Genomic DNA, 26,379 nt, shown 5'->3' on the forward strand with positions numbered 1-26,379 from the left:
GGGTAGCGGAATAGTTCCGATTCGATGACGATGGGATTGGGGGGATTAGAGCTAGAAGACGACGACGATGGTATAATTGGGCTCAGGGGACCGGAATCGGATTGGGTTTTCGACACGAGCACGGAGCATCCGTCGGCCCTGTTTGCGAGTCGGGACGGCCTCGCTTTTTTTTTTTTTTTTTTGAACAGGACGGCCTTGCTGCTGCAAGGTCGCTGACGGTGCACGAGCAGGAGCCAAAAGCCCACGAAGCGGGGTCCGCTCACCATGGACGCAGCGGCAGAGCCCCTCCTGCCGCAGCCGGCGACGGCCCTGGACCACCTCGGCCGGCCGGTCTCCCGCCACACCACCGGCCGGTGGTCCGCAGCCGTCTTCATCATCGGTACCGTACTACCCAAAACACGCCCTCGAAGGCCGTGGCTGCAGCCTGCAGGCAAGTCAACAGGGCCGGCCGTCATCTCCGCCTCTCTGACCCGCTTGCCGCCGTCGGTGTGCCGCAGGGGTGGAGATCTCGGAGCGGTTCGCGTTCGGGGGCATCTCGGGGAACCTGATCACCTACCTCACGGGCCCGCTCGGGCAGTCCACGGCTTCGGCCGCCGCGGCCATCAACGCGTGGAGCGGCGCCGCGCTTATTCTGCCGCTGCTCGGCGCCGCCGTCGCTGACTCATGGCTCGGCCGCTACCGCACTATCATCAGCGCCTCCCTCCTCTACATCCTGGTATGCTCTAGTACTGCTCTGTCGCGGTGTCGTCTCTTCAGCCTCTTCGATTCCTAACGAACATCAGCAATTATAGGCTTCCCGTACGACTCAAACGAGGAAGAAAAGCTACCGACTGTTGACAGTTTCCTCATGTAGTCATATCTCAACTATACCAGTAGGCACTACGCGTTTGTACTAGCATGCACTGATTACTGGAGTGACCCATTACCCATGTGTACCCTGGAATTTGTTTCAGAATTCAGGAATGCTTAGGCCTGGTTTAGTTCCCAAAAAAATTATGGACGAAAACAAAAACTAATTGCACAGTTTGGCTGTAATTTGCGAGACGAATTTTTTGAGCCTAGTTAGTCCATGATTGGACAATAATTGTCAAATATAAACGAAAGTGCTACAGTAGTCAAAGCCAAAATTTTTCGTGAACTAAACACTAATATTGCTAAGAATGGTTCCTCTGCGGTTAACCCCTGATCCTTCATGGAGTTTATGCTGTTCCATAACTCATTGATCTTGTCATTTTATCCACGACCTGCTCCATGTAACTTTTACCATTTTAATTGACTGCGTGTTCAGATAAGAGCACCTGTTGCTTCCAGTCCTTTAGTTTCCACTAAGCAACAATAGGACTCCACTAACCACTATCAACAGTTAATTATGTCCAATTGCCTGAATCTTGAATGGACTGTCAATACTGAACTTCACTGGATAAAATTTGCCCTGAGCCAAATCATTTGGACCGAATTACTGAATTTTGTGCTGTTTCGAAGAATCAAAACGTGTAGAACATTACCACAGAGGCACAGAGAAATTGATAATTTGTTTAATCAGTGCTTGATGTAATCATTGATAGAGCCTGGGATTAGGAAAGATTACCCATTGACATGACATATATCATTATATTTAGTTTGCTGGATTTTATGCAAATTTCACTGAATTGTGTCAACCTTTCAGGGACTGGGTATGCTAACCTTATCATCAATTTTTGTGCCACAACAACCGGCACAATTTGGAGACAGCATAGGTTCCTCCATATCCTCGATGGGCATCCATTTAGCGTTCTTCTATGTGTCACTTTACATAGTGGCATGTGCTCAAGGGGGCCACAAACCATGTGTCCAAGCATTTGGGGCTGACCAATTTGACGAGAATGATCCTGAAGAATGTGCCTCAAGGAGCTCCTTCTTCAATTGGTGGTACTTTGGGGCATATGGAGCCAATGTTATTACAGTTTCAATCTTGAATTACATTCAAGATAACATAAGTTGGCAGTTTGGGTTTGGTATCCCATGCATTGCCATGTCTGTTTCTCTTGCAATTTTCTGGCTTGGTACGAAGAAGTACCACTTCTATCCTCCAGTGAGTAATGAAGGCCTATTTGAAAATATTGGTAAATCACTTCTTGCATGGATTCGATGCTGGTGTCCAAAGTAAGTCCACTTTAACTACCATTGAGCTTTCTTTTCGAACTATTATCTTATTTCTTCTTTTCTTCTTCTGGGCATGCAGATCATCTGACGAGTCTCACTTTGCAACTACATCATCATCCAAGGGAGAAAAATACAACAGAGAAACTAAATATTTCCCTGATGATGCTGTTGCAGTGCTTAAATTGCTCCCAATAGGGGCAACCTGCCTGATCTATGCAGTTGTCTTTGCTCAATGGATGACACTATTTACTAAGCAAGCAAGTACACTAGATAGGTGGATAGGTACCTTACAAGTACCAGCTGCTACCCTTCAAAGCTTGATCAGTGTGTCAATTGTTGTATTTGTTCCTATATATGACCGCATCCTCATTCCACTGGCCAAGAAATATTCAAAGAATACTTGTGGTATCACAACATTGCAACGAATTGGGATTGGGTTGGTTATATCTGTGATCCTGATGGTTGTTGCAGCCCTTGTGGAGATGAGAAGGCTCAGGGTAGCAAGAGATTATGGCCTGGTTGACAAACCCAGTGTGACAATCCCTATGAGCTTCTGGTGGGTGGTCCCTCAATTCATTCTGTCTGGCTTGGCAGATGTGTTCACAATGGTCGGCTTGCAAGAATTTTTCTATGATCAAGTACCAGATGGTTTACGCAGCTTGGGGCTTGCTCTATACTTGAGCATATTTGGACTTGGGAGCTTCATCAGTAGCTTCCTTGTGTATACAATCGACAAGGTAACCAGTAGGGAAGGAGACAGTTGGTTCTCTGACAATCTAAACCGAGGGCACCTTGATTACTTCTATTGGCTTTTAGCTGTGCTCAATGTTCTTGGCTTGGCTGCATACCTGTATTTTTCACAAGTGTATACTCACAAGAGAAAGGGTGTTTTAGCACAGTGATTGTCTGGTAACTCCCATCAGGGATAAATTGTGCCTGAGCAATGCATGGGGATGCCTCTCTCTCTCTCTATTTAATTTTGGTGGAAGTTCAGCAAAAGCCCTCAGGCTCGAAGGGGGGTTGCAGCTTGTTATATTGTTGTACAATACCTATCATGGGAGAGAATACTGTCTGTCATGGACACACTTGTTGTACTATTTTTTTCCCTGTGCATATCTGCTTCAAGTCAGCTATACTATGGTCGTGCAATCTTATTTTTCAGCAAGGACTGCGCGAGAAGCTTCTGTCCTGGTCGACCAGATGGCCGAGCAGTGAACTCAACCATTACTTCTTTTCCTGATTTGCCTGTGTTGCTTCTGTATGTTATTATGCTAGGTTTCTATGGTGTGCTTTATAACTGTTTACTGATTTATTATGAAAAATATTGCTGAATAGCTAACAGATTCGATAGATAAGGTCAAACGAACAAGTATAGGGTGTAGTGAATTATTTGAGAGTGGAAAATTTATTCCATGAGCGGCATAAATAAGGAGACGACAAATACAATGCAGCAGCCTTTTATTATCTATCCGGTTACAGAGACTACAGCCACAACATAAGGGTTTTTTTTTAACTCAATATCAGGGGTTTACGTGCAGAGCGATATTTTTTTTTTATTGAAACGTGCAGAGCGATATCATCCTGCAAACACCAACCAGAGCGTTTGGTGTTCACTGTTCACGGCAATGGCAGGTAGGAGAGGGTTATCAGTTATCACTGTCAGGATGGAACACGCTCTGCAGTTGTATCATCAAGACGAGGTTCAGCTACACAGACAGCACGCTGACTTCGAACAGTGCAACAAGGCAGCGCAGCAGCAACAGCGAGGCTGCGTGATGGAAGAGGAGATGGAGGCGGCGCTCCTGCCGCGGCCAGAGTCGCCGCTCTGCGCGGTGGACCACCTCGGCCGTCCGGCCTCACGCGGCGACTCCGGCCGTTGGCGTGCTGCGCTCTTCATCATCGGTACGGTACTCCTCCTACGCTACTCGAAATTGCGCAACACTTTTAGTGATTCGTGCTCTCCGTGACTCAGGCGTGGAGGCGGCGGAGCGGTTCGCCTTCTTCGGCGTCATGGGCAACCTGATGATCTACCTGACCGGCCCCCTCGGGCAGTCCACGTCGTCGGCCGCCGCGGCCGTCAACGCGTGGCTTGGCACCGCGCTCCTGCTGCCGCTGCTCGGCTCTGCCGTCGCCGACTCCTGGCTCGGTCGGTACCGTACCATCGTCTGCGCGTCCATCCTCTACATCATAGTATGAAACGCAAACAACTGAATTCTGGAATCTGGAATTCTGGATATGGGGTATTTGAACCTGATCGAATTATTACTGTTGCTTAACTGTCTCCAGGGGCTAGGGATGCTCACCATCTCATCAGTTCTTCTGCCATCAGAGTCTGTGGGCAGGCCGAAGTATTCGTCTTCTGTTCCTATGGCTCTCTTCTACCTGTCCCTCTATGTGGTGGCATTTGGTCAGGGTGGCCATAAACCTTGCGCCCAAGCATTTGGAGCAGATCAATTCGACGAGAATGACCCTGCAGAACTGGCCTCCAGGAGCTCTTTCTTCAACTGGTGGTACTTCGCTGCATATGGTGGCAACGCCGTCACCGTGTCGATACTGAACTACGTGCAAGAAAGCGTAAGCTGGCAGTTTGGGTTTGGGATCCCATGCCTTGCCATGATAATTGGCCTTGTTCTCTTTGTTATGGGGACCAAGACTTACCGCTTCTATCCTCTCAAGAGCAGTGGCAGTGGAGGCCTGTTTCAACAAGTCGGCAGATCGCTTGTGGCATGGCTTGCGCCATGGTGCGCAAAGTGAGCTTATTATTATCAAACGACCTTCTTCCGTTGAGGCCAGCCATTCTTCTGAAAAAAAAAATCATTCTCTTTTGTCTTGCAGATTACCTGATGATTCTCACAACTCTCTGCCATTGTCATTTGATAGCGATACTAGCAACATCGGAAGCTCAAATTTTCCTCATGATGAAGCCACGGCATTGCTCAAGCTGTTCCCTATTTGGGCCACATGCCTGATTTACGCTGTTGTTGTTGCACAGTCCATTACTTTCTTCACTAAGCAGGCAAGCACACTGGACAGGAGGATAGGTAGCATAGTAGTCCCAGCTGCTTCCCTGCAAAACTTGATCAGTGCTTCAGTCATGGTCTCCCTGCCAATCTATGACCGGATCCTCCTGCCCATGGCCAGAAAATACACCAAGAACCCTTCAGGCATCACAATGCTGCAAAGGATCGGTGTCGGGTTGGCTATTTCGACAGCCATGGCCGTCATTGCTGCACTCGTGGAGACAAGGAGGCTCAAGGTGGCTAGTGACTATGGCCTACTGGATAACCCTCAAGATGTTATTCCTATGAGCTTCATGTGGATTGCCCCTCAGTACATTATGGTTGGATTCTCTGATGCTTTCGCCATTGTTGGATTGCAAGAACTGTTCTATGACCAAGTGCCTCATAGTATACGCAGCTTGGGCTTGGGTTTATACTTCAGCATAGTTGGGACAGGGAACTTCATCAGTAGCTTTCTTGTGTACACCATTGACAAGGTGACCAGTAGCACCGGAGGAAGCTGGTTCTCCAACAACCTAAACCGAGCGCATCTGGATTACTTCTACTGGTTTCTTGCCGTCCTCAGTGCTTTTGGCCTGGCTGCTTACATGTACTTTGCACAGATGTATGTGCATAAGAAAAAGGCTTCTATTTCAGCACAATAACTGCACAGAGCTGATAAGTCTTGCTTCAAGTGCCTGTGGGCTCTCTCTTCATATTGATTAACTAGAAATATAACCAGGATCTGGATCCTGCATTTGTCCATCAGATCACGCCCTCTGGGGATAAGGTTCCTAATTAAAGTAGAAACTTTTGTGCTTTGTTGATCCAAATAAATAAGTGGATCATTGAAATTGTTATAAAATAAGAGTGGAAACGCATTTCTCCAACATTCCTACGTGTCCGAGAAAAGAAAAGAAAAAACAAAGTAGCCACCTCAACTACCTAGGATAGACAATGCCTAGTGCCTAATGGCCATCTAGTCTACCTAGGTACTGCTTAGGCGCCACCCATGGTTCACCTAGTGTGTCACTTCATTAAGAAGAGAGAATAAGTTGCAGGGGGAGAGGGCACCAACTCCCTAACACACGCACAACACACAAAATTTTAGAATACTGAAGAACTGCCAACTAAAATTGAACTCTGAAAATCTGAACCACTCACCGCAAAGGAGTAACTTCAAATTGGAGGCAAATTTCTATTTGAAATAGTCCACAAGCATACCAATCAAGTTGTCTCTACAAAATCATATTATAATTGTATACCATGTTCAGATTTACGAGTACTGACCTACTATCATGTAACTTACAAAGCGTTTTTCTACTATTAGAAAATCACACGTATCATCTTTGAGTCATCTATAAGCAGGGAACCAAAATCGACTGATTGAAGGGAAATGTGTCCTAGATATAGATCTTTAATATGCTGGGTGCACAATCTAATTCGTTTACCATCCAAAATCCCATTGATTGATGATGAGAAACCTGTCCTCCATCCAGGGAAACGCTGTTTCTCCTTCACATGAAGCACATACATACTTGGTGACGCAGATTGGCAGCCCATGACAAAGCAGTTGAATTGTCGAGTAGGGACTCTAACTCTTGACAGTGTTAGTACAACTAAACCACTACTAGAAATGCCATACATCAAAGCTTCATCAGTAGAAGCCACGGAATAACTAGATTCTAAAGGTTTAATTATTTCCTCAAAATCCTCAACCATCGGAATGCCATGATCAAATTCAAACCGCTTTTCTGTCAGTTTTTCATACATCCTGTACTTCACAGATAGTGTCCTGATGCAGGATTTTCTAACACATTCGACAAACATAAGCTGAAGTTCTATAAAATTATCAACTTCAGAAAACCATCTTATCCAACGATGGATTATCCCTGTAAACCAACTTACTATTAACTCATCATCTTGCAAGACAAGGGCTGAAACATGCCTAGGGAAACCTTCGAGATTTAATTATACCATAGCGATGAAGGCACTTCTGAATATAGCTAAGATGTGCATTAATTTTAATGACACTGCCAGTAGTGCAGGTACTAGTTGATTCCTCACTCTTTAAATTGGACAACAATGCTTCAGTTGCAGCAGTCTCTGATGAAATGTAATCTTTAGCTTGCTTCTGGAAGTTGTAGAATGCATCCCTAAGGTCTTGCATAAGTGCTGGTTCAGCAATGTATTTTGATAAGAGAACATTCTCATTTAGCTCATTTTGGGCATCAACATCCTGCATCCATACCTTTAGCAAAGTTTTGAACCAGTGATCTGTCTTCATTCCCTCTTTTCTAAATTGTGAAATGTGATCCAGCAAAGGGGTGCTAAGGCCAATCGACTTGATCTCTCACTCTCTTTTATTCTTCTCAAGCCATATGTCAACCACTTCTTTCCTACTCTAAGATTCATAGCGTCCCAAATCTCTTGCTTCTGAGATGCAAACAAATCAATCTTCTCATTCAGCTTATGCACAGCTTTCAGTTTAGCATTTTCCTTCGTTTCTACTCTGACCACAACACCAGCAAATTGTAAGCCTCGTGGGTTCCTTCTGATTGGTCTAAGATGAAATTTATTGTCAACATCCAAGTAAAGTGATTTGTTTAAGCAAGAAACCATTTCATATTGCATATCTTCCACATCATCTCTGGATCCAGAAACTGCAGCGAAAATCTCATCCATATATCTACAAGCATATAGCTTTGTCTTTGTCTGACAATCTGTTTGACCTTCACTATTTTCATCCCTGTCCTTAAGTTGACTCCAAAACCACCGCCTCAAATTTGAGCCATGGTCTTCTGAAACATTTGTTGGCTCTAAACCAAGGCCTTCATGTTTCAAGCGAATCCTGAATACCTCATGGTCAAAATTGTCAAGATATATGTTCATCACGATTGGTGCAAGTACACCTTCTTGAGGCAGCCCATGACCTTTGGAGTACCCACCAAATACCAAATTGATCACCTTGGCATCAAACATATTTTGCATGAATGCAACTAATTGGGTGTCCTCGATCCTCTCCTGTATTAGCAAAATAAGCTTAGAGATTACATTACTATCAACTTCCTTGTGCAAGCGGACAGTAAAGCACCAATCTGGAACTCCGATTTCATCAGATATGAACCTGAGAGCTAAGTGATATCCCCACCCACTGCGACAACCATGTGATATCTTTGAGAACTGAGGCCTATAGACAACCTCAAGCACCACCCTTATCGCTTCCTGAACCACTTTCAGGTTCAGCCTAGGAAGAACAAGGTGTCCTCCACGTTTTCTCTTCGCCTTTCCTCGGACATCAAACTCCCCACTCCTCAGCTGCTCTGCCAGCGTGACAAAGCAGACATCATCCTTCGCAGACGCTAGATCTGACGGACAATATCGTATGCATCCTCCAGTGTCTCAGCATTCTTCACGACCATATCCATGAGGTTGTAGAACTTGCCATTAAGGTACTGCTCCTTAACCCTCTTCTTGATGCGGAGCTCAGCCAACCGCTTCCGCTCCATACGCGTGAGTGGCTTCCTCTGCCTCTGGACGGCCGCGGCCGACTCCTCGGCGACACAAGCCAGGTTCTTCGCCAGAGATAATAACGGCAGCAGTTCGACGCCTTGCTCTGCCACGTCCTCAACTCCATCTAGGGAGAAGTGTTGTGACCTGTACCGCCGGAAGCACGCGGCACAATCTCCTGCTTCCATGAACAAGAACAACAAGAAAACACAGCGGCGTAAGTGCTCCACGGCGTTTCTATGCCGGGGGTGGAGGTGGTACGAGGAGAAATGGATGCACCTTTCCTTTGAGGCCGATGCGTGCAGCGCCCGGAGATGTCCCGGAAGAGGAGGCCGCGACCGAGCCTCAGGAAGGTCATGGCGTCAGGCGTTCTGGTCTAACGGGGCATTCCGTCGAACAGGAAGTGTGTGCTGCGGCGCAGCGCAGACCGCTTGGCATTGTTTACCTACGCTCCACAGGGAGAATCATTGAATCCTCCGCGCGGGCCTCCCGAGCGGGGGAAAAAAAACAGAGGCGCGTGGCATTGACTGGTCGTGAATCTCTTTGGATGCATGCTTAAAAGTGTCGTGAATTTGTCTCGATATCACCCAAAATAACATTTGCCTATACATCAACCAATGTTTTTGGTATTTATTACAACGCTATGGAAATTGAAAAAAGGTTATATACAGCGGATACTCCCTCCATGACATCGACAGTCTATATTACGAGATGAATCTACTTGCATCATTTTCATATTTTTATTTAAACTCAAAAAAATATTTATAATCAAATATTTGACTTAAGACAATCTCGAAATGACTCTATATATTTAGGAACATGGAGGGAGTAGCATATACTTCTATAGACTGCGGTGCTATCTGAGAACTAAGATTTCTGCGAAGCACTCCAAATGTGATGAAGGAAAAAGAATAATGATTTGTTGCATATTAGGAAACCATATAAATATTGGTTCATATAAATATTGGTTCACAATACATTGTCACTTGAAATCAGGATATTGAGATTAGATTAGGCCAGTCTCAATGGACAGTGTCACTATACGGTTTCACATACCAACACATCATCGAGATTGAAATGAAACCATCTATGAAATAACCCCAGCAATGAGCATTTCACTTTGTTGTTTCCAAGGCTAAGCAAAGCATTAAATTGCTGCAAAATGATTGGATCACATGTAAGATGGTGAAACAATTTAGCCCTCAATGGGAATTTCATCCCGTTTCACCGCGTGGAAAAGAACGCCCGTGGAGTTTCACCATAGTGAAACTACTTTCTTCTCTCTCATCTTCGTTTCATGCAAAAAGTACAGTTTTGCTGATATGACACTCTAATAAATGTGCATGACATCCTGGTGAAACCTCCACTGAAACTGGCCTTAGAGCCCAAGCGTTTCGAGCCAACAGGCTGTGGAAAATTTATGTGTCAACAGTAATGAACATAGTATTCAATATCCTGGGAATCAAAGAATTACTCTTGATATAGATGAACAGAAGACAACAGAGAGAATGAAGTATGGCAGACTGTTAGAGTCGTTTAGACAAAATAGTTTCCTGTGTCAATATTTCCAGACCGCAGCCTGTTTTGACGCTATCTGCTGCAACGTCGCAAAAGTGAAACAAAATTGTGTGCTATATGAAAACATAGATGGAAAGGGGAAAATTTTGGGAGCCACCATTCAGTTGTGTGAATTAGCGAGTAGCAAATTCCTTGCATCCAGGCACGGGATCAGGACGGCAGGAGAAATAAACCCCCTCACATGTTCCTCCAAGTGAAAAGGATGTGCTGTTGCTGTAATGCCTAATTTGAGGTTTTAGGGTTTTGATTTGAATTGAAAATCAATTCCTTTGGCCGCGTTGGAGGTCTTCAATTGCCTTCTTCCATTGCCAGGCACGCTGTTTCGCATCCTCAAACGTTGACACCTTCTTTGGCTGTAAGACAACTCAATTAGGTGTGATAAGCATGCAAATTCCAGCACAACACTAAAGAAGCAACAGTAACTGAGATGAATACCGTGCATATTCTAAAATGTGAAGAATCTGATACTTGCACACTAAGTTCACTTGGGTCATCAGACCAAATAATGTTTCCCTTGGCCACCATTTTTGAAGGGTCAACACATATCAATTGAGGTTTGTCAGTGAGGATCAACTGGACCTTCTTGTTTGCTAGCTTATTAATCTTCTTCAGCTTTGATATCAAGACTACAGACTCACCAGGGTCCAGGAATTCTTGCCTGCCACATTGTTTAAGCAATATATCCATCAACATAAATATCTTGTGTAAAAAATGAGAGTATAGTGTCTACCATTTCCACATTGCATTTGACTTTTGTAGGGCATAATCGATTTCAAGATATACAAGATTTACCATTTTGAGTCAAAGGAGTCGATGGAAGATAATTTAGATATATGGGAGCGCACTTCAGATGATGATGGGGCACCATTATTACCAACAGTATTTGACTGTTGGTTGACTGCCACAGTTCCCATGTGTGCCAACCAATTTGAATCCTGGCCATCCTCATCTTCATTTGCCTGATTGGGGATATTGTTAGGACTTAGGAAGATGAAGGCGGGAATAAAGTAAAGATTTAATTGACATAGTGAGTAACAAAAAATACATTTGCATCAAATGCAAGCTTAGGTGGTCGTGTCTTCCTCAGGTTCTTCCAGTCTATGCCTCTGAAGAAAGGATGCGCCTTCAAGGAAGAATAACCATCAGGTCCTGCACCTGGCCTTTTGCTTGGATCAACATCCTACATATTCATAAGATAAATATTAGATAAAGTGAAGCCAAACATCAAATTCATGGTTTTCGAAATTGGGATAAAAGGTCAAAGGCATGGAAACTGTTTTAGGGAAACGAATACAAATTCACTGGTCTTCAAAGAAAAACAGTCACCTTTGTGTTTGGACAGTAAGCATAACTGAGCATCCACTGATTTTCCAGAATCTGACTTATATACGCTTGCAGTTTCTATTACCAAACTAGAGATAGCCCAGGCAAAGCATGGCTAGGCTACTTTCTTTATTTCTTACCATCCTTGTCATTTTTGAAACTAATCCTGGTTTTTTTATAGGTTTCTCGATACAGTCCACAGGGTACAAACTCACTCATTTGTCCCAAGGTAGGTAGTTGGAATTTGAACACACTTTGTCGTGGACTCATTATTTCCACTGGAAACACATTTCACGTTTTTTGTGGTATTTAAGTAAAACAAAACAGCATTTCATTTGCATAAATAATAAATGAGCAACTTGGCACATGATCCATAGAAGCAATAGGTATTTGTACATACCAGCAATTTGTCAATAAGATCTCTTGCTTCAGCTGAAAAGTACTCTGGAAATTTGAGGTCCCTTGCAATGATTCTCTGGAAAATTAACCATTCACTGGCATCTTTAAACGGCGACGAGCCAGAAAGCATTTGGTACAGTGTGCATCCCAATGCCCATAAATCATTTCTGTGATGAAGTTCATAGTACAAATATAAGTATGAGTCTCTATTCTTTGTTCATATCACCACAAAGTGCAGTTTCAAGGCGTGCATTCGTCTCTTGGACAATGAATGTTTCTAGTTATGTGCAACCAGACCTTTCACTCTTCAGCATCTTATGAACGAATGTGCATTTAGATTACTGCTGACAGCGAGGACTAGTCTGAATATCTCATGTATAGTGTAGTCAATAATAGTGTGATGCTGATTCATGATAATCCAGTAAATAAGTCCCACAGATATAAAAAAAAATGTATGGTAAATGAATAATTCGAGTATAATGAAAGAAAACAGAACATCCTACTAGTAATGATATCTTGTGTGTTTACCAGATATAGGTTTACTCACCCAAAGGTTGCTGGGGCAGAGTTCAGGACCTCAGGTGGTACATATGCAGCGGTTCCAACAAATGTACATGCCCTTTCAGCTGTACATAAACGTTGGAAAACAAGAATAATTAAAAAGTGGGATATATAGAATTCTATCATGATTCAGGGCAGCTTATGTTTTGTCTTACTAGTTGAATTTGGGAGAACTTTGATTGGAGTATCCCTTGTAGGCTTGACACTACCAAAGTCAGCGATCTTGATGTGTCCATCAGAAGTAAGCAGTAGATTTTCTGGCTGAAAGACCAATGCAGTCCTTGTCAAATATCAAACAGTATACAGCATCATGAGCAACTGATTTCATTTCACACCTACCTTGACGTCCCGATGAATTAGGCCGACCCCATGCAAATACTCCAATATATCAACGATTTCAGCAGCATAAAACCGTGCATCGTCCTCAGAGAGCCGACCTTTCTGCAACCGAATTATGAGCACAAGAACCAAAGGCAGAACAGGAATGAACCACATTGTAAGCAGCTGGACACTAACCCGGACAATTTGGTCGAACAACTCCCCACCTTCGCACGACTCCAGCGCCATGTCTACACGGCAAAAGAGACATGGTATTGATCCAAGGGTGGCATTTACTTTACAATCGAATTAGTAGCTCTTCACCGTTAGTTCTGAGTTTCTGACTACTGCTGGTTGGTTGAGAAGGGGCACTAACAGAGGGAGTATGTGTCCTGGAAAGTGAAGAAGAGCCTGATGACGCCCGGGTGGTCGAGCTGGTCGAGCACGATGCGCTCCATCTTGACGTAGGAGATCTTGTTCTCCTTGGTGATGAACTTCTTGTCCATGATCTTGAGCGCGTAGACGCGGCCCGTGTCCTTCTTCGTGGCCCGCACCACCTGCCATTTTTTTTTTTCCCATCATCCCACCCTCTGTGAATAACCGCAATTCCCACGATCCAGGCGGCGGCCGCGCAGGCCACGGTACACCCATGCAGTAAGCGAGTGGCAGTAAGAGAACCTTGGAGTACGAGCCGACGCCGTAGATCTTGCCGAGTACGAAGTCATCGGCGGTGAACTGCTCCTGCGGCGCGCGGAAGGCGATCCCCCCGGCTGCGGTGGGGGAGGAGGAAGCGGCGGCAGCAGGCGAGGCCGGGGAGGGCGAATGCGCGAGGCGCAGCCTGGCAGCGAAGTCCCGCTCCATGCTGTCGTCGTCGCCGCCGACCGCCATGGGGGCGATGCGCGGGCGGTGTATCTATAGGAGGAGGCGGGCGCGGGGACCGAGGAAGAAGGCGGGGAGGAGGCGGCGCGGCCTCCGATGGCGGAGGCAGTCAACGGGTGGAACCATCGGATTCGGCTTCGAGGGGTGGGAAAGCGAAGCGGGAGGAATCGATGGGACTGCGACGGCCGCAGCCTTTGGGGGTCGGGGGCTCGCTGGGGCCTGGGCGCAGCGGCAGCGGCCTGGACGGAACGGAACGGGGCGGAGGAATTGGAGTCCGATCGATCGAATCACGCGACGCGACGCGACGCGAGGGGAACGAATGAGAATGGGCGGGAGATCAGAGATGGAGTGGTGCGGCCGGCGAGGTTCCTCTTCTGCTGTTGGTGCCTTGCGGTTGTCTCGTGTGCTTTCGACCTCTGGCGTGGGGGTGTGTGATCGAATGATGGAAGAAGGATGGGATGAACGGGGCTCATCGGCGTCTTTTTCGTGACTCTGTTTAAGATTAGTTAAGCATCTCCACTCTCCAGCAGTTTTTTTTCCCTCTCTAACATTTTTCAATATACTCCTTTTTTATCACCAATATTTTTCTTAATCTTCCTTTAAATAAAGCCGATTGTATCTCCCCCAATTCCCAACCACAACTTTTCAGCCATCTTTTTTTTTCTCCCTAGTACACACATGTAAGCTCTATCTTGTACTACCACTCCAATATACCTTTTTTTTTATCACCAATAACATTCAGCTACCACAATACCCGTGACCAAGGAAAATTTGTTGACAGAGGACGTATCTTAATAAAGCTCCAAACTAAGTTGTTTTCACGTTACAAATCTGACTAGCACTACTTTACAATTTATCAAGTTACAATTGAAAGATAATCCCTCCATCCCAAATTGTAAGTAATTTCAAGAATTTTGGAGAGTCAAACTTTTCTAAGTTTGACCAAATTTATATGATAAAATAATAATTGTTATGATACCAACTAAGTATCATTAGATTCTTTCTTAATTATATTTTCATAGTATACTCACTTTATGTTAAAAATCTTAGTATTTCTCTCTATAATTTTGGTCAAACGTGAAAATGCTTTGACTCTCCAAGATTCTTGGAATGACTTACAATTTATGATGGAGGGAGTATTTATTAATTTATAATAAAGAATCTTAGTGTTCTATTCACCCTAAAATCTTTAAAACTATGGTAGAAAGTATTGTTGGTTGATTTGTTGTGAGGAAAAAAACATTGTTAAATGATTAACACATTCGACTGATGATAATAAGTTTAAGGCCTTGTTTAGTTGGCAAAATGAAAAGTTTTAGGATATTGTAGCACTTTTGTTTGTTTATGATAACTATTATCTAATTATATGGTCTAACTAGGTTTAAAAGATTTATCTCGTGATTTATCGATAAATTGTTTAGTTAGTTTTTATTTTTGACTATATTTAATGCTTTATGTATATGCCGTAAAATTCGATGTGATAGAAATATTGAAAAGTTTTTAGTTTTTTTTGTGTGAACTAAACCCTAAGTTGAAGCGAACAGGGCTAAGTCACGCTCCCTGCAAAATGTGTCCCAACTCGCAAGTGCGTTTGTACCAGCGGCCTCCTCTGTTGTCGTCACGTACAGCATCCTCTTACGGCTGCCCGGCAACTACAACATCAACGGAAAGCAGGAAATGATACGTTCCGGTGCGACACGGCAGCGTCTCTGGTCACTCTCCACTCTTGTGGGCCGGTAGGGCCCTGGCCCCCTCCGGCCATGAAAGAAAGCATGATGATACGGCGGCACGGCCAGGGGCATGATTCTTTCCCGGCTGTGTCGGCCTCCTTGGCCCGCGCGCCACATTGCGGAAAGCAGCACTGATGGCCCCCGGCTTCCTTGTTTGCGTTGTGCGCCCGAGAAATTCCCTGCGGGTCAAAAAAAGTCGCTGCCGCCTGGGGAAAAGCCGGGCCCAAGACTGGAAAGATGCGAGAGAGGATCGAACGGGGACGCAGCACGACGCGCTCCGGGGCTCCGGGTGGATGCATCATGCCTGCGTGCTTCCCTGGTGCTGAAAGACAAGAACACAAGAAGATGGGTGGACGGAACGTCCGGGTATTGCTGTTTCAATCGGATCCAATGAAATCAAAATTTAAGACGGGTACATAAGTCCCATGATCCACGTACAGTTCTGTTCCTACTCCCTGTCCGGATTACAGTTCATGCTTCCTCGTTGGTGTCCTGCTAGCCACAGGGGGGCAAAGATTAAAAACTGTTTTTATTCGTCGAGAAGAGATGCGGTCTACAAAACGAAGATTAGAATAAGTCTCTAAGTAGCAACGATGTTTGATTAAAAGGATAAGTAATTTTGCATGATCAAGAACTAACACAGCTACAGCTACAAGGGATAAGAGCATCTCCAACAATTTATCATCTCGCTTTTTCTTTCTTAATTTTTTTGGCAAAATAAGAAAAAAAAAACTCTTTCCAATAGTTTGGCATCTTCTCTCCCCATCTTTCTTAACCTCGCAAAAATTTATCCCGAGCACGCCCGTGGTGTATGAGCGTGCATCTGGAGTTTCGCGGCCCATCCCAAGTAAGTAGAAAGAAAAACATGGTTCCAGTGAGAAAAACGTAAGAAAAAAAATCTGATGGAAAGGCTTAAACGCGTACAGAAATAAATTTAGGGTTCGTAATACAAAATATAAGATCAGGTTGTAGGAAAAAAGTACCGAGAAAACAAATTTTAGGATAGAAATATAGAAAACTCTTGGAGATAACTTCTTTTTTTTTCTTCTCATACTAATTTAGGAGTCGACAAAGATCATATTTTGAGAAACAAAATATGAAAATCTCTTGGAGATGCTATAACCAGTTCCTTTAATTCTAATGACCGATATGATATGAGCCAAACAGCATGACAAGAGATAATGTCAAGGTTATCCCATGACAGCAGTTACAGTTACAGAATACTTGCATACATGTTTGCCCTGCGGCTTTTAACCCAGGAAGAACATCTGAAAGAGTTAAACATCCAATCCTCTGATGACCGTTGCTCCGCGGCTGTTAACGCAGGAAGAACAACTGAAAGAGTTAACGCATGTCCAATTCTCAGATAACCGGAATCAATTCTCAGATAGCTGGCATCACTGAAAGACATGCTCGGTGCAAATGAATAACCTATCCTGTTGAGCACTTATTTTTATGCCTACCCCGAACTAGGAAAAACAGCACATATTCCCTGCCGAAAGAAGGCGACCTCAAAGTCCACACAATGCCACTCATCCATTTCATCCACTGGAAGACTGCTGAGTCTCTCCTGACCATTCAAAACTTGGGTCCTGCAGTTCGGTTCACCTAACAAATGCATGGATTTGGAAGAGTACTTTAACAGATGAGTATGAGCAACATCACATAGTTCAGAAGTACTCGCTTCGTTCCAAATCATAAGTCGTTATATATATATATATATATATATATATATATATATATATATATATATATATATATATATATATATATATATATATATATATATATGTATCTAGACATTCGTTATATCTAGATACATAGCAAAATCAATGTCTAAAAAAGTCAAAGCAACTTATAATTTGGAAAGGAAGGAGTAGCTGATAGCTCACGTTCTCAAGAAGACATGGATAACATTCATATATTCAGAGGAACAATACAAAGATGACCATTATCAAGAAAGTAGTACATGTCTCGATCGAAACAGATGATGGGATCAGAGCATCGATAAGGAGGGGCAAATATTTCAAGGATCAAATCTGCACATGTTACCAGCTTGAGCCAACATATTATACTAGACAGAAGACCGCAAGCACCAACATAAGATGAGAAACAACCCTGCCAAAACCGTGTTTTGTTTGGCCAGTATTAAATAAAAAACAAGGATCATGTCAACATCATGACATTCTGCTTACCTTTGATTACCTTCTTCTTGAATGCAAATCAACATCTAAAAAGGACTGTTGTCAAAAAGAACATCTAAAAGGACTATCGTGGGACTGGGAAGACAGGCAATTGGTATGAAGCATGTAGTCACAGGCTTGATTACAATGTGTAGGGTATCATACCACTAGTGCTAATGCAGTAAGGTCCTAGGAACTTTCTTGCTTGACTTGGTTTTGAGAATATATGTAGCAGATACTAGGCACTGTAATTCAACAAGACCTTGGAGAAGGCACTTCACTAGTGATTGAGGTTGGCATGTCCATTTACCATGAAAGAGGAAGTCCTGGTCAAAAAATTTTATGGACAGCCCAACTCCAGAAAAAGGTTCAGAAACCCTGATTCTAAAGAAGTGATGCAAAGTTTGGAACTAATTCGTACCAACTAAGAATTTTAAATTATCTCTGTACCCAGTCTAGAACAAAAGGAACATCGGATGAAAAGTAAAAATGCTAGGAAATTGCATTCATAAACTTTCACTCACTTTTACACATCAGCCTAGGACTATACTATCAGCTACAACGCCACTAATATGGGTCAAACTTAAACTCTGAATGCACAGTTGGCACATCCAAAACTGGCCCAATGTTAGAGATAGACACTCAACGAAATACGGAACTTATGCAAGAATGCTAAGCAGGATCCAGGATGGTGAGAACGGCCTCTGAAGAAACTCAAAACAACAGCACATTAAACCTGAATTTGTGAAAAGGTAAACCTGAATGCTAAGCAGTATCCAGGAAGGTGAGAACGGCCTCTGAAGAAACTCAAAACAGTAGCACATTAAACCTGAATTTGTGAAAAGGTAACCGCTGAGATAATTTTCTTGTTATTCATTGTCATCGTCATCATATAGCAATACAATAGATTAGATCAAACTCACAATAGCAGTTCGATCAGTGTCTAAACCTTGTAACCTCAAAATTCAGATGGATGAATGCAATTGCAAAGACGAAAATGCTATGCCCAAAATTTAGTCCAGATTCTATAGTAATAGTAAAGCATGCAGAGTATAAAGCCACCCCCTTTCTGGTTAGTCTTCGAAGGCAGACACCAGCTCTGGGACCAGCTCCGGCACGGTTGGCAGCACCGGGTAGTTCCGTGAGAAGCAGGCATCACAGAACTCATGTGCTTCATTGCCGTAGATGCTGTGGAGCTTCTCGAGCGAGAGGAAGGCGAGCGAGTCGCAGCCAATGGTCCTCCTCACACCCTCGAGGTCCATCCTGTTGGATATCAGCTCGCCTTCGCTCGGCGTGTCGATGCCGTAGAGGCAGGACCCGACGACCGGGGGGCTGGAGATGCGCATGTGCACCTCACGCGCGCCGGCATCGCGGAGCAGGCGCACAATCTTGCTCGAGGTGGTGCCGCGCACGAGGGAGTCATCGACGACGACCACGCTCTTGCCGGTAATGACGCCGTGTACGGGCGCGAGTTTGAGCTTGACGGCGAGGTCACGGATTGCCTGCGATGGCTGGATGAAGCTGCGGCCGCTGTAGTGCCACCGGATAAGGCCTTGCTGGAACTCGAGCCCCGACGCCTGCGCGAAGCCGAGCGCGGCATAGAACCCCGAGTCAGGCACGGGGATGACGACGTCTGCGGTCGGGGCGGGGGACTCCTCGGCGAGCGCGCGGCCGTATGCGCTGCGGCGCTCGTGGACGGCATGCCCAAACACGACGGAGTTTGGAAGGGCGAAGTAGATGTGCTCGAACACGCATGACTTGCGCGGGCGGTGCGGGACGAGGCAGGCGTAGGACACCGACATGTCGCGGCGGTCCACGACTACCACCTCCCCGGGCTCCACCTCACGCTCATAGGTGGCGTCGATGAGGTCGAGCGCGCAGGTCTCTGACGAGAACACCACGGCGCCGTTGGGGCGGCGGCCCATCACCAGGGGCCGGAAGCCGAAGGGGTCGCGCACCGCAAAGAGCTTGTCGGCCGTCAGGAACAGCAGCGAGTACGCGCCGGCGAGGCGCTCGCAGGCGTCGCAGATGCGCGAGAGCAGCGGGCGCGAGAGTGAGGTTGAGATGAGGTGAAGGATGACCTCCGTGTCAGACGAGGTATTGAAGATGGAACCCTGCGCCTCCAGCTTGTTGCGCAGCGCCTGGTAGTTCACGAGGTTGCCGTTGTGCGCCACAGCCAGCTGCCCGAACCTGTACGCGGCGAGGAACGGCTGCACGTTGCGCCTGGAAGAGGCGCCGGCCGTTGAGTAGCGCACGTGCCCGATGGCGGCGTTTCCGGGGAGCTTGGCGAGGCGCGCCGGGTCGCGGAAAACGTCCCCGACGAGACCCAGGTCCGTCACTGAATTGAGCTTGCCGTCGGCGTCCGACGCAACGATGCCAGCGCCCTCCTCCCCGCGGTGCTGCAGCTTCTGCAGGCCGAGGTAGCACAGCGACGACGCGTCCGGGTCGCCAATGACTCCGAACACGCCGCACTCCTCTCGGGGATGGTCGTCGCCGTCCGCGTCGAAGGAAAACGGCGTGACGCGGTCAGGGAGCAGAGCTCGCGCGGGAGCGACTCGCGCGGCGCGGTGCCGCAGCACGAACTGCGAGGGCTTGGTGGAGCACCTGAGCTGGTAGTGGTGGCTTGTGGTCGGCGCCGCAGCGGCGCGGCGGAGGAGGGGGGTGGATGGCGTGGAGGTCGTCGCGGCGGCGGCCGTGGCGGCGGCTGTGGCGGCCATGCGTGGTTCGCGGCGGTGTGGGAGTTTGGGCCTTTGGGGCAGGTGAGGGCTTTCGAGGATGCCCTCCCGAACGCACGTGAAGGGGCAGGATTTAAGCAGGCGGGCGGGCGTGTGGACCGTGGATTCCGTGTTTCGAGTTTCAATTCGGCTGGGAAAAAAATATATTGCTCTCATCGAAGAGTTATTTTTTAAAAGTTTTTTTTGGAATCGTTAGTTTTTAAAAGTTTAATTATATATAATATATACTTAATCCATCTCAAATTATAAGACATTTGACTTTTTCAACACTAGGTTTGATTAGTCGTCTTATTTAAAAAAATTACACAATATTACTTCTTTTGTCGTGACTTGGTTTATTACTTTATTAACAAAAGTTCTTCAAAAATAACTTAAATTTGACTATATTTGTACATTTTTTTTTGTATAAGACGAATGATCAAACTTACGTTTTAAAAAGTCAAATGTCTTATAATTTGAGATGGAGGGAGTAGAACTACTCTTATTTATAATGTATATAATATGTGTTATTATATTAATTATGGAATGTATTTCTACAATAAATTTATTTGTAAATATCAATATCAATATTATTTTCTAGAGACTCATTCAAATATAAACATAAAGTTACGCAGGAGATATTCGCTTGTTCTAGCCAAAGGCATTACTGAGTATGAAATGTCTACATGTCTTCCACTCTTCGTAGCCTCATTGTTTCTTTTTCCGATTCATAGGCTGATTTTTTAGATATTTCTATTGAAAGTTTGAATTGAGAACATACTTAAAAAGTTTATTAGTAGAGCGTTATGTTGATTTTGTGCTTCTTATTAAAAACTTTCTTACTCTATCAGGTTAAAAATGACGTGGGTAATTCTCCTATCCAAATAAGAATCTCATGAAAATCAAAATACGTACAATTGTGTGCATATATGGGGTAAGATATCGAACTAATAAAAATCGGTGTATATTGATTACCCACAGATTTTATGTGGATTATTGCCATGTTTACAATATGGCATAGCACTCTATATATTTGGTTTCACTCTCATTTTGTCTTGTTTATTATGGTTTATCTGGATCTCTACAACTAATATTAGCTGCTACAAATTATATGAGACAACCAATAAGTTTAACTAATGTCCTACCTACCACCCAGCTAACAATTAGCTATTAGTTGGTTTCTCCTAATTAACCCAGTTAATAATTATATGATTGGATCCAGCAGGGAGAAGCGTGACTAATGGCTTTCTTATTACGAACCCAAATAGTAAAGTATTGGATCACACAATTCGTGTTGATTTGCTAAAGAATACTCCAGTAGTGTGAGCGTCTCACCTTATAGTCTAGTTTGATCAACTAAGACTAAATGATCACGGTTCACCAAGGTACAGCTCCTACACGACAAAATCAAAGACTCAAATTAATCCATTTTCAAATTCAAAATATATTGCTCGCAAAAAAAATCAAAATATATTTGCTAATGTAATAAGTCTCAAAACATGGGCCTTGTTTAGTTCCGAAAACTGAAAAGTTTTCAGAACTGTAGCACTTTCGTTTTTATTTGACAAACATTATCCAATCATAGAGTAACTAGGCTTAAAAGATTCATCTTGTGATTTACATGTAAACTGTGTAACTAGTTTTTATTTTCGTCTATATTTAATACTCCATGCATGTGATATAAGATTCGATGTGACGGAGAATCTTGAAAAGATTTTGGTTTTCAGGGTGAACGAAATACAATAAAATTGAGAAAGTTGGGGCTAAATTTTTCTCTTCGCTTGGTCGCTGATTAAGGTTTCAATATGACAACATCCAAGCAGCCGCGGTGCTCGAACAAAACCAAACCGGCTTTTGACTTTCTGAATCCGTTGTGTTAGCGTCAGGCCCTGTTTGGTCGTGTTTTTTTTGTTTGTTTCTATATGATTCCTATGAAATTTCTATAGCATGCATGTAAAATTTCTGCGTTCTCAACAGGGTTCAGTATTATTGGCCACAAAGGACGCAGCCACCGGAGATCCTGAGCCCCGGGATTCCATGAGCGCTGACGACTGGAGGAGTGGCATTTGTTTTGTTTTGGTGAGGATAGTCACAATGCAAGACTCTATCATAGAGTCTAAAATAATTAATTACATATTATTTATGGTATTTTGTTAATATGGTAGTATATTTATTGAAGAAAGAGGTAGAAAAAATAAGACTCTAAGTCTTATTTAGACTCTCAATTTATATTGTTTAAGATAATAAATAATTTTAGACTGATACAGTCGGCGCGAGTGGCCTGAGGCCGCCTTCACGCTTTCCAATTCCGGATGGCTACTCCTGTGGTGGCCGGTGGGCTCGAGGCGACGGGCCCACTAGGCCGACTCTTGGGCCCATCACTGAGCCGACTTGACTTGGGCCCACCACTGAGCCGACTTGACTACTACAGGAAGCAGCAGGTCTGCAGCCTGCATGGGGTCCCAGCCAAGTGGACGTAGTGGGCCATGGTGCTGCTTTCATAGTTTCATCACATAAAGCTCGGCCCCGTCGACGGCGGATGATGATGGAGTAGGTCAAACAGGATACGGCCCAGAAAACGGTAGAATGGCTAGAGGCTAGACCACTCACTACGGCCTACATATACGGCCCTAGTCCCTGTGCACAGGGATACTACACCGTACGTACAGTACACCTGTAGCGGCGGAAGAACTTGCTTCGCCGTCCAATCCAAGGCCTTGTTTACTTTTAAAAATTTTTACAAAATAAAAATATTGTATTTTCGTTTGTATTTGACAAATATCATCTAATTAGAGACTAAACAGCCTCAAAAGATTCGTCTCGTCAGTTCCAACCAAACTGTGCAATTATTTTTTATTTTTATTTATATTTAATACTCCATGCATACGTCTAAAGATTCGATGTGACGGAGAATCTGGAAATTTTTGCAAAATTTTTCGAAACTAAACAAGGCCCAAGTCACAACGCAGGTCAGCAATCGTTGCTGAAAGGGCATCAGCCGCAGCTGTTCGAGCACATCTACGTGTTGTAGTTTTGTGAACGCCAGTCACGGTCGAATCCGAAGCTCTAGCCCAATCACAGAATCTACCCCAACCGCGGGCAGAGAGTTCTAGCACGTACGTCAGCCACTCGGTCCGTTGCTGGTCGGCGTGGCTGGAATTGGATCTGGTTCCGGCTGGAATCCCCGGCGGCGCGTTGCGTGATTCCTCTCGGCATTCGCCATTCGGCTAGCGTGTGTTTGGTTGGGGATTGGGTTGGGTTGGATCCAACCTAGTTTTTTTAGGACGGAGTCAACCCGTTCAGTGTTTGGTTGCACTTCTGCTTTTGAGGACGGAGCCAACGTATTTTATTGTTTGGTTGAAGAATTAGGGACAGAGCGGCTCCGTTCGGTGTTTGGTTGAAGGAATTCAGTGTTTGGTAGAAGCCAACCCGGCTGGAGCGGCTCCGTTCGCCAGATTTTGACCGACGAGTCCAACCCGCATCGGAGAAGAATATTTCCTCCTAGAGCTAACCTAACCCTCTCATTCTTCAATCAAACAGCTAGAGAAACGTCGCTCCGACCCAGCTCGCTCAGCTCTCCAACTAAACACACGGCTAGGCCTCCGCTCCACCTCCCCTCTCGCGTCGCAGAGGCCACACGCAACGCGAACGGGCACGCAGAGGCCACACGCGAAGAGACGGCGCAGACCCCGTGGCGAGTCCCCGTCGCGGAATCAAGTGCCCCGGCGGCGTGTCGCGGAGCGTCCTCAGCCCCTCACCGCCACTCGGGACGTCGGGTGGTGGTCAGCCCGCGCCTCATCCGCGCGGCGTCAGAACTTTTTTTCGGCTAGCTTTTGCTCGATCACGTCGTCCATATCCTTGCACAGTTGCACTTGCACGACACAAAAGGTGACGGGAGCGGACAGGGAACGAGGCGTGTATTATTTGTTGATTCGCTAAGGCCCTGTTTAGATTGCTGATAAAAATTTTTTAGGTGTCACATCGGATGTGTCGGAAGGATGTCGGGAGGGGTTTTTAGAAAAAAAAAAACAAATTACATAGCTCGTCAGGAAACTGCAAGACAAATCTATTAAGCATAATTAATCTGTCATTAGCACATGTAGGTTACTGTAGCACTTAAGGCTAATTATGGAGTAACTAGGCTTAAAAGATTCGTCTCGCGATTTTCAACCAAACTGTGTAATTAGTTTATTTTTTTATGTACATTTAATGTTCTATGTATGTGTCCAAAGATTCGATGGGATGGATGAAAAAATTTTGAGAGGCAAACTAAACCGGGCCTAAAAGAGAAACTAATGTTTAGCAGATGAACTCAAATAAATAGAGCCATAAAGTCATGTTTGATTTCGGGTAATTTTTTTAACTCACATCACATCAAATGTTTATATATATACATTAAATATTAAATATATATTATTTACAAAACTAAAAATACAGCTATAATATAATTTGCGAGACGAATCTTTTGAGTCTAATTAGTCTATAATTAGACACTAATTGTAAAATAAAATAAAAATTTTATAATATCTATTAAATTTTAACATCTTAACCAAACACCCTGGAACGTCGTGGAACAGCTTGCTACTGGTTGGATTCTAAACGCGCCCGAGCCCGATGTTCGTTGTTCGGCGATGCCTGCATGTATTGGCTTGCCACACTCTCGCCCGCACGTCACACTACATCACCTCACGTCGGCTAGTCTTTGTATATACTCCTTTTGTCCATTAAAAAAATACAGTTCTATATAGGTAAGTATAAAAATAATGTCAAAAGTTTAGGCCTTGTTTAGTTACGATTTTTTTTTATTTCACCGCTGTAGCACTTTCGTTTTATTTGACAAACATTGTCTAATTATAGAGTAATTGGGCTTAAAAGATCCGTCTCTCGATTTACAGGCAAACTGTGTAATTAGTCGTTTGTAGAAAAAAATAGTATCAACGTATGTAATTCTAAATAAGGAAAATACAAAAATATGTAGTTAGAATTTTACAATCTTGTATCTCATATTTTCACAACAACTTTAATGCGTTACCATGATATTTTCACAATCTTGTATATCTTATTTTTTAAAACTTTTGGTGGTATTCATAGTCTATTGTAGTAGAAAAACATTTAGGTCAATTGTGGTACATGTTGCGGTATCATCGAAAATTGATCAGGTATCTTATGCCCACCCTCAAAAGTCACATACATCACCAATCCCATGTGGCAGCGACTCAACACAATGCTAACATATGTTAGATGAGCGAGACATTAGTAATAGAGGATGAAAAGTTTCTTATCGTTATGTCCGCTTGGCTAAAAAACTATGACAAAATAATATTCGTTGATTTGTCGTCAAAGAAAAAATTTGTTAAACGATAGACAAATTCGACTGATAAGATGGACAACATTATATTAAGGAAAAGAATACTCATTATAGTTTTTATATTAAAGAAATATTCAAAAGCTCCGTGGAATACTAGCACTCAATCTACGCCGGCCTCCTCGGTGACACTCGATTCCTTCGAGATAGACAATTTGAGGCACGCACGATTCGCAGCGGCAAAGCAAAAGGTTCCTCACATCGCGTGGAAGCGGCGCAGTAGACAATTGGCACCGGCAGGCGCCGCAAACGAAACTACGAAAAGCGCAGGAGCGAGAGTGCGGGACAAGACGCCGCCCATCCCGGGCTCTCCGGCCATCCCACCTGTCCACCTGAAGTTGTCCGATTTTCTCCACTCTACAGCCCCCCCAGGTGTTCGAGGCCACGGCGGCGCCAACAACAGCCGGCACGATCAGGCCAAAAGGCGTGACATGAGACGAGACAAACGAGCGGAGTTCAAGCGCGCGTATAGATGGCCATCGGGCCGTGCCGGCTCGGCCCGTGCCGTGCCGTGCCTGCCCCGGGCCGCGCCGTGCCGGCCGGGCCGTGCCATCACCGTGCCTCGTGCCGGGGGTATGGCCCATGGCACGGCCCGCGGGCCGTCGGGCCGGCCCGAAGGCACGGCGGGCCACCGGGCCAAGGTCGTGCCAGGCCAGTAGCAGGTCTATATTTTCTTTT

General features: G+C 44.8%; 4 protein-coding genes and 1 pseudogene across 4 annotated transcripts; 2 read left to right on the top strand and 3 right to left on the bottom strand.

Moving 5' to 3' along the window:
* On the top strand, nucleotides 128–3,303 carry LOC8060993 (protein NRT1/ PTR FAMILY 5.10). Its single transcript, XM_021457935.1, has 4 exons — nucleotides 128–379; nucleotides 498–715; nucleotides 1,667–2,142; nucleotides 2,222–3,303. Exons 1-4 carry the CDS (start codon nucleotides 265–267, stop codon nucleotides 3,042–3,044), a joined length of 1,632 nt encoding a protein of 543 aa, XP_021313610.1. The 5' UTR covers nucleotides 128–264; the 3' UTR covers nucleotides 3,045–3,303.
* Nucleotides 3,497–5,909, top strand: LOC8062441 (protein NRT1/ PTR FAMILY 5.10). The gene is made up of 4 exons (XM_002456672.2): nucleotides 3,497–4,044; nucleotides 4,115–4,332; nucleotides 4,429–4,892; nucleotides 4,978–5,909. The coding sequence occupies exons 1-4, from the start codon at nucleotides 3,768–3,770 to the stop codon at nucleotides 5,804–5,806; spliced, it is 1,788 nt and encodes a 595-aa protein (XP_002456717.2). The 5' UTR covers nucleotides 3,497–3,767; the 3' UTR covers nucleotides 5,807–5,909.
* On the bottom strand, nucleotides 6,382–9,271 carry LOC8063111 (annotated as a pseudogene).
* Nucleotides 10,069–14,180, bottom strand: LOC8060994 (3-phosphoinositide-dependent protein kinase 2). The gene is made up of 11 exons (XM_002458796.2): nucleotides 13,509–14,180; nucleotides 13,207–13,387; nucleotides 13,029–13,081; nucleotides 12,852–12,953; nucleotides 12,668–12,773; nucleotides 12,499–12,577; nucleotides 11,953–12,118; nucleotides 11,275–11,409; nucleotides 11,022–11,188; nucleotides 10,665–10,887; nucleotides 10,069–10,582 (listed from the first exon to the last, which is right to left on the bottom strand). Exons 1-11 carry the CDS (start codon nucleotides 13,716–13,718, stop codon nucleotides 10,490–10,492), a joined length of 1,515 nt encoding a protein of 504 aa, XP_002458841.1. The 5' UTR covers nucleotides 13,719–14,180; the 3' UTR covers nucleotides 10,069–10,489.
* On the bottom strand, nucleotides 18,457–20,414 carry LOC8060995 (amidophosphoribosyltransferase, chloroplastic). The gene has a single exon (XM_002458797.2). It carries the CDS (start codon nucleotides 20,337–20,339, stop codon nucleotides 18,696–18,698), a length of 1,644 nt encoding a protein of 547 aa, XP_002458842.1. The 5' UTR covers nucleotides 20,340–20,414; the 3' UTR covers nucleotides 18,457–18,695.

This window comes from Sorghum bicolor, chromosome 3 (genome assembly GCF_000003195.3).
Source record: "Sorghum bicolor cultivar BTx623 chromosome 3, Sorghum_bicolor_NCBIv3, whole genome shotgun sequence".
NCBI lineage: Eukaryota > Viridiplantae > Streptophyta > Magnoliopsida > Poales > Poaceae > Sorghum > Sorghum bicolor.

Coding starts and splice junctions, on each gene's coding strand:
- LOC8060995 (XM_002458797.2), bottom strand. CDS start 20,339: ATGGCCGCCACAGCCGCCGCCACGGCCGCCGCCGCGACGACCTCCACG.
- LOC8060994 (XM_002458796.2), bottom strand. CDS start 13,718: ATGGCGGTCGGCGGCGACGACGACAGCATGGAGCGGGACTTCGCTGCC. Junction 11,410..11,952: donor ATCTTATTGACAAATTGCTG/GTATGTACAAAT, acceptor ATGAATATGTAG/GATGTTGATCCAAGCAAAAG. Junction 11,189..11,274: donor AGCTTGCATTTGATGCAAAT/GTATTTTTTGTT, acceptor ATCCCCAATCAG/GCAAATGAAGATGAGGATGG.
- LOC8060993 (XM_021457935.1), top strand. CDS start 265: ATGGACGCAGCGGCAGAGCCCCTCCTGCCGCAGCCGGCGACGGCCCTG. Junction 716..1,666: donor CCTCCCTCCTCTACATCCTG/GTATGCTCTAGT, acceptor TCAACCTTTCAG/GGACTGGGTATGCTAACCTT. Junction 2,143..2,221: donor ATTCGATGCTGGTGTCCAAA/GTAAGTCCACTT, acceptor CTGGGCATGCAG/ATCATCTGACGAGTCTCACT.
- LOC8062441 (XM_002456672.2), top strand. CDS start 3,768: ATGGCAGGTAGGAGAGGGTTATCAGTTATCACTGTCAGGATGGAACAC. Junction 4,045..4,114: donor TGCTGCGCTCTTCATCATCG/GTACGGTACTCC, acceptor TCCGTGACTCAG/GCGTGGAGGCGGCGGAGCGG. Junction 4,333..4,428: donor CGTCCATCCTCTACATCATA/GTATGAAACGCA, acceptor AACTGTCTCCAG/GGGCTAGGGATGCTCACCAT.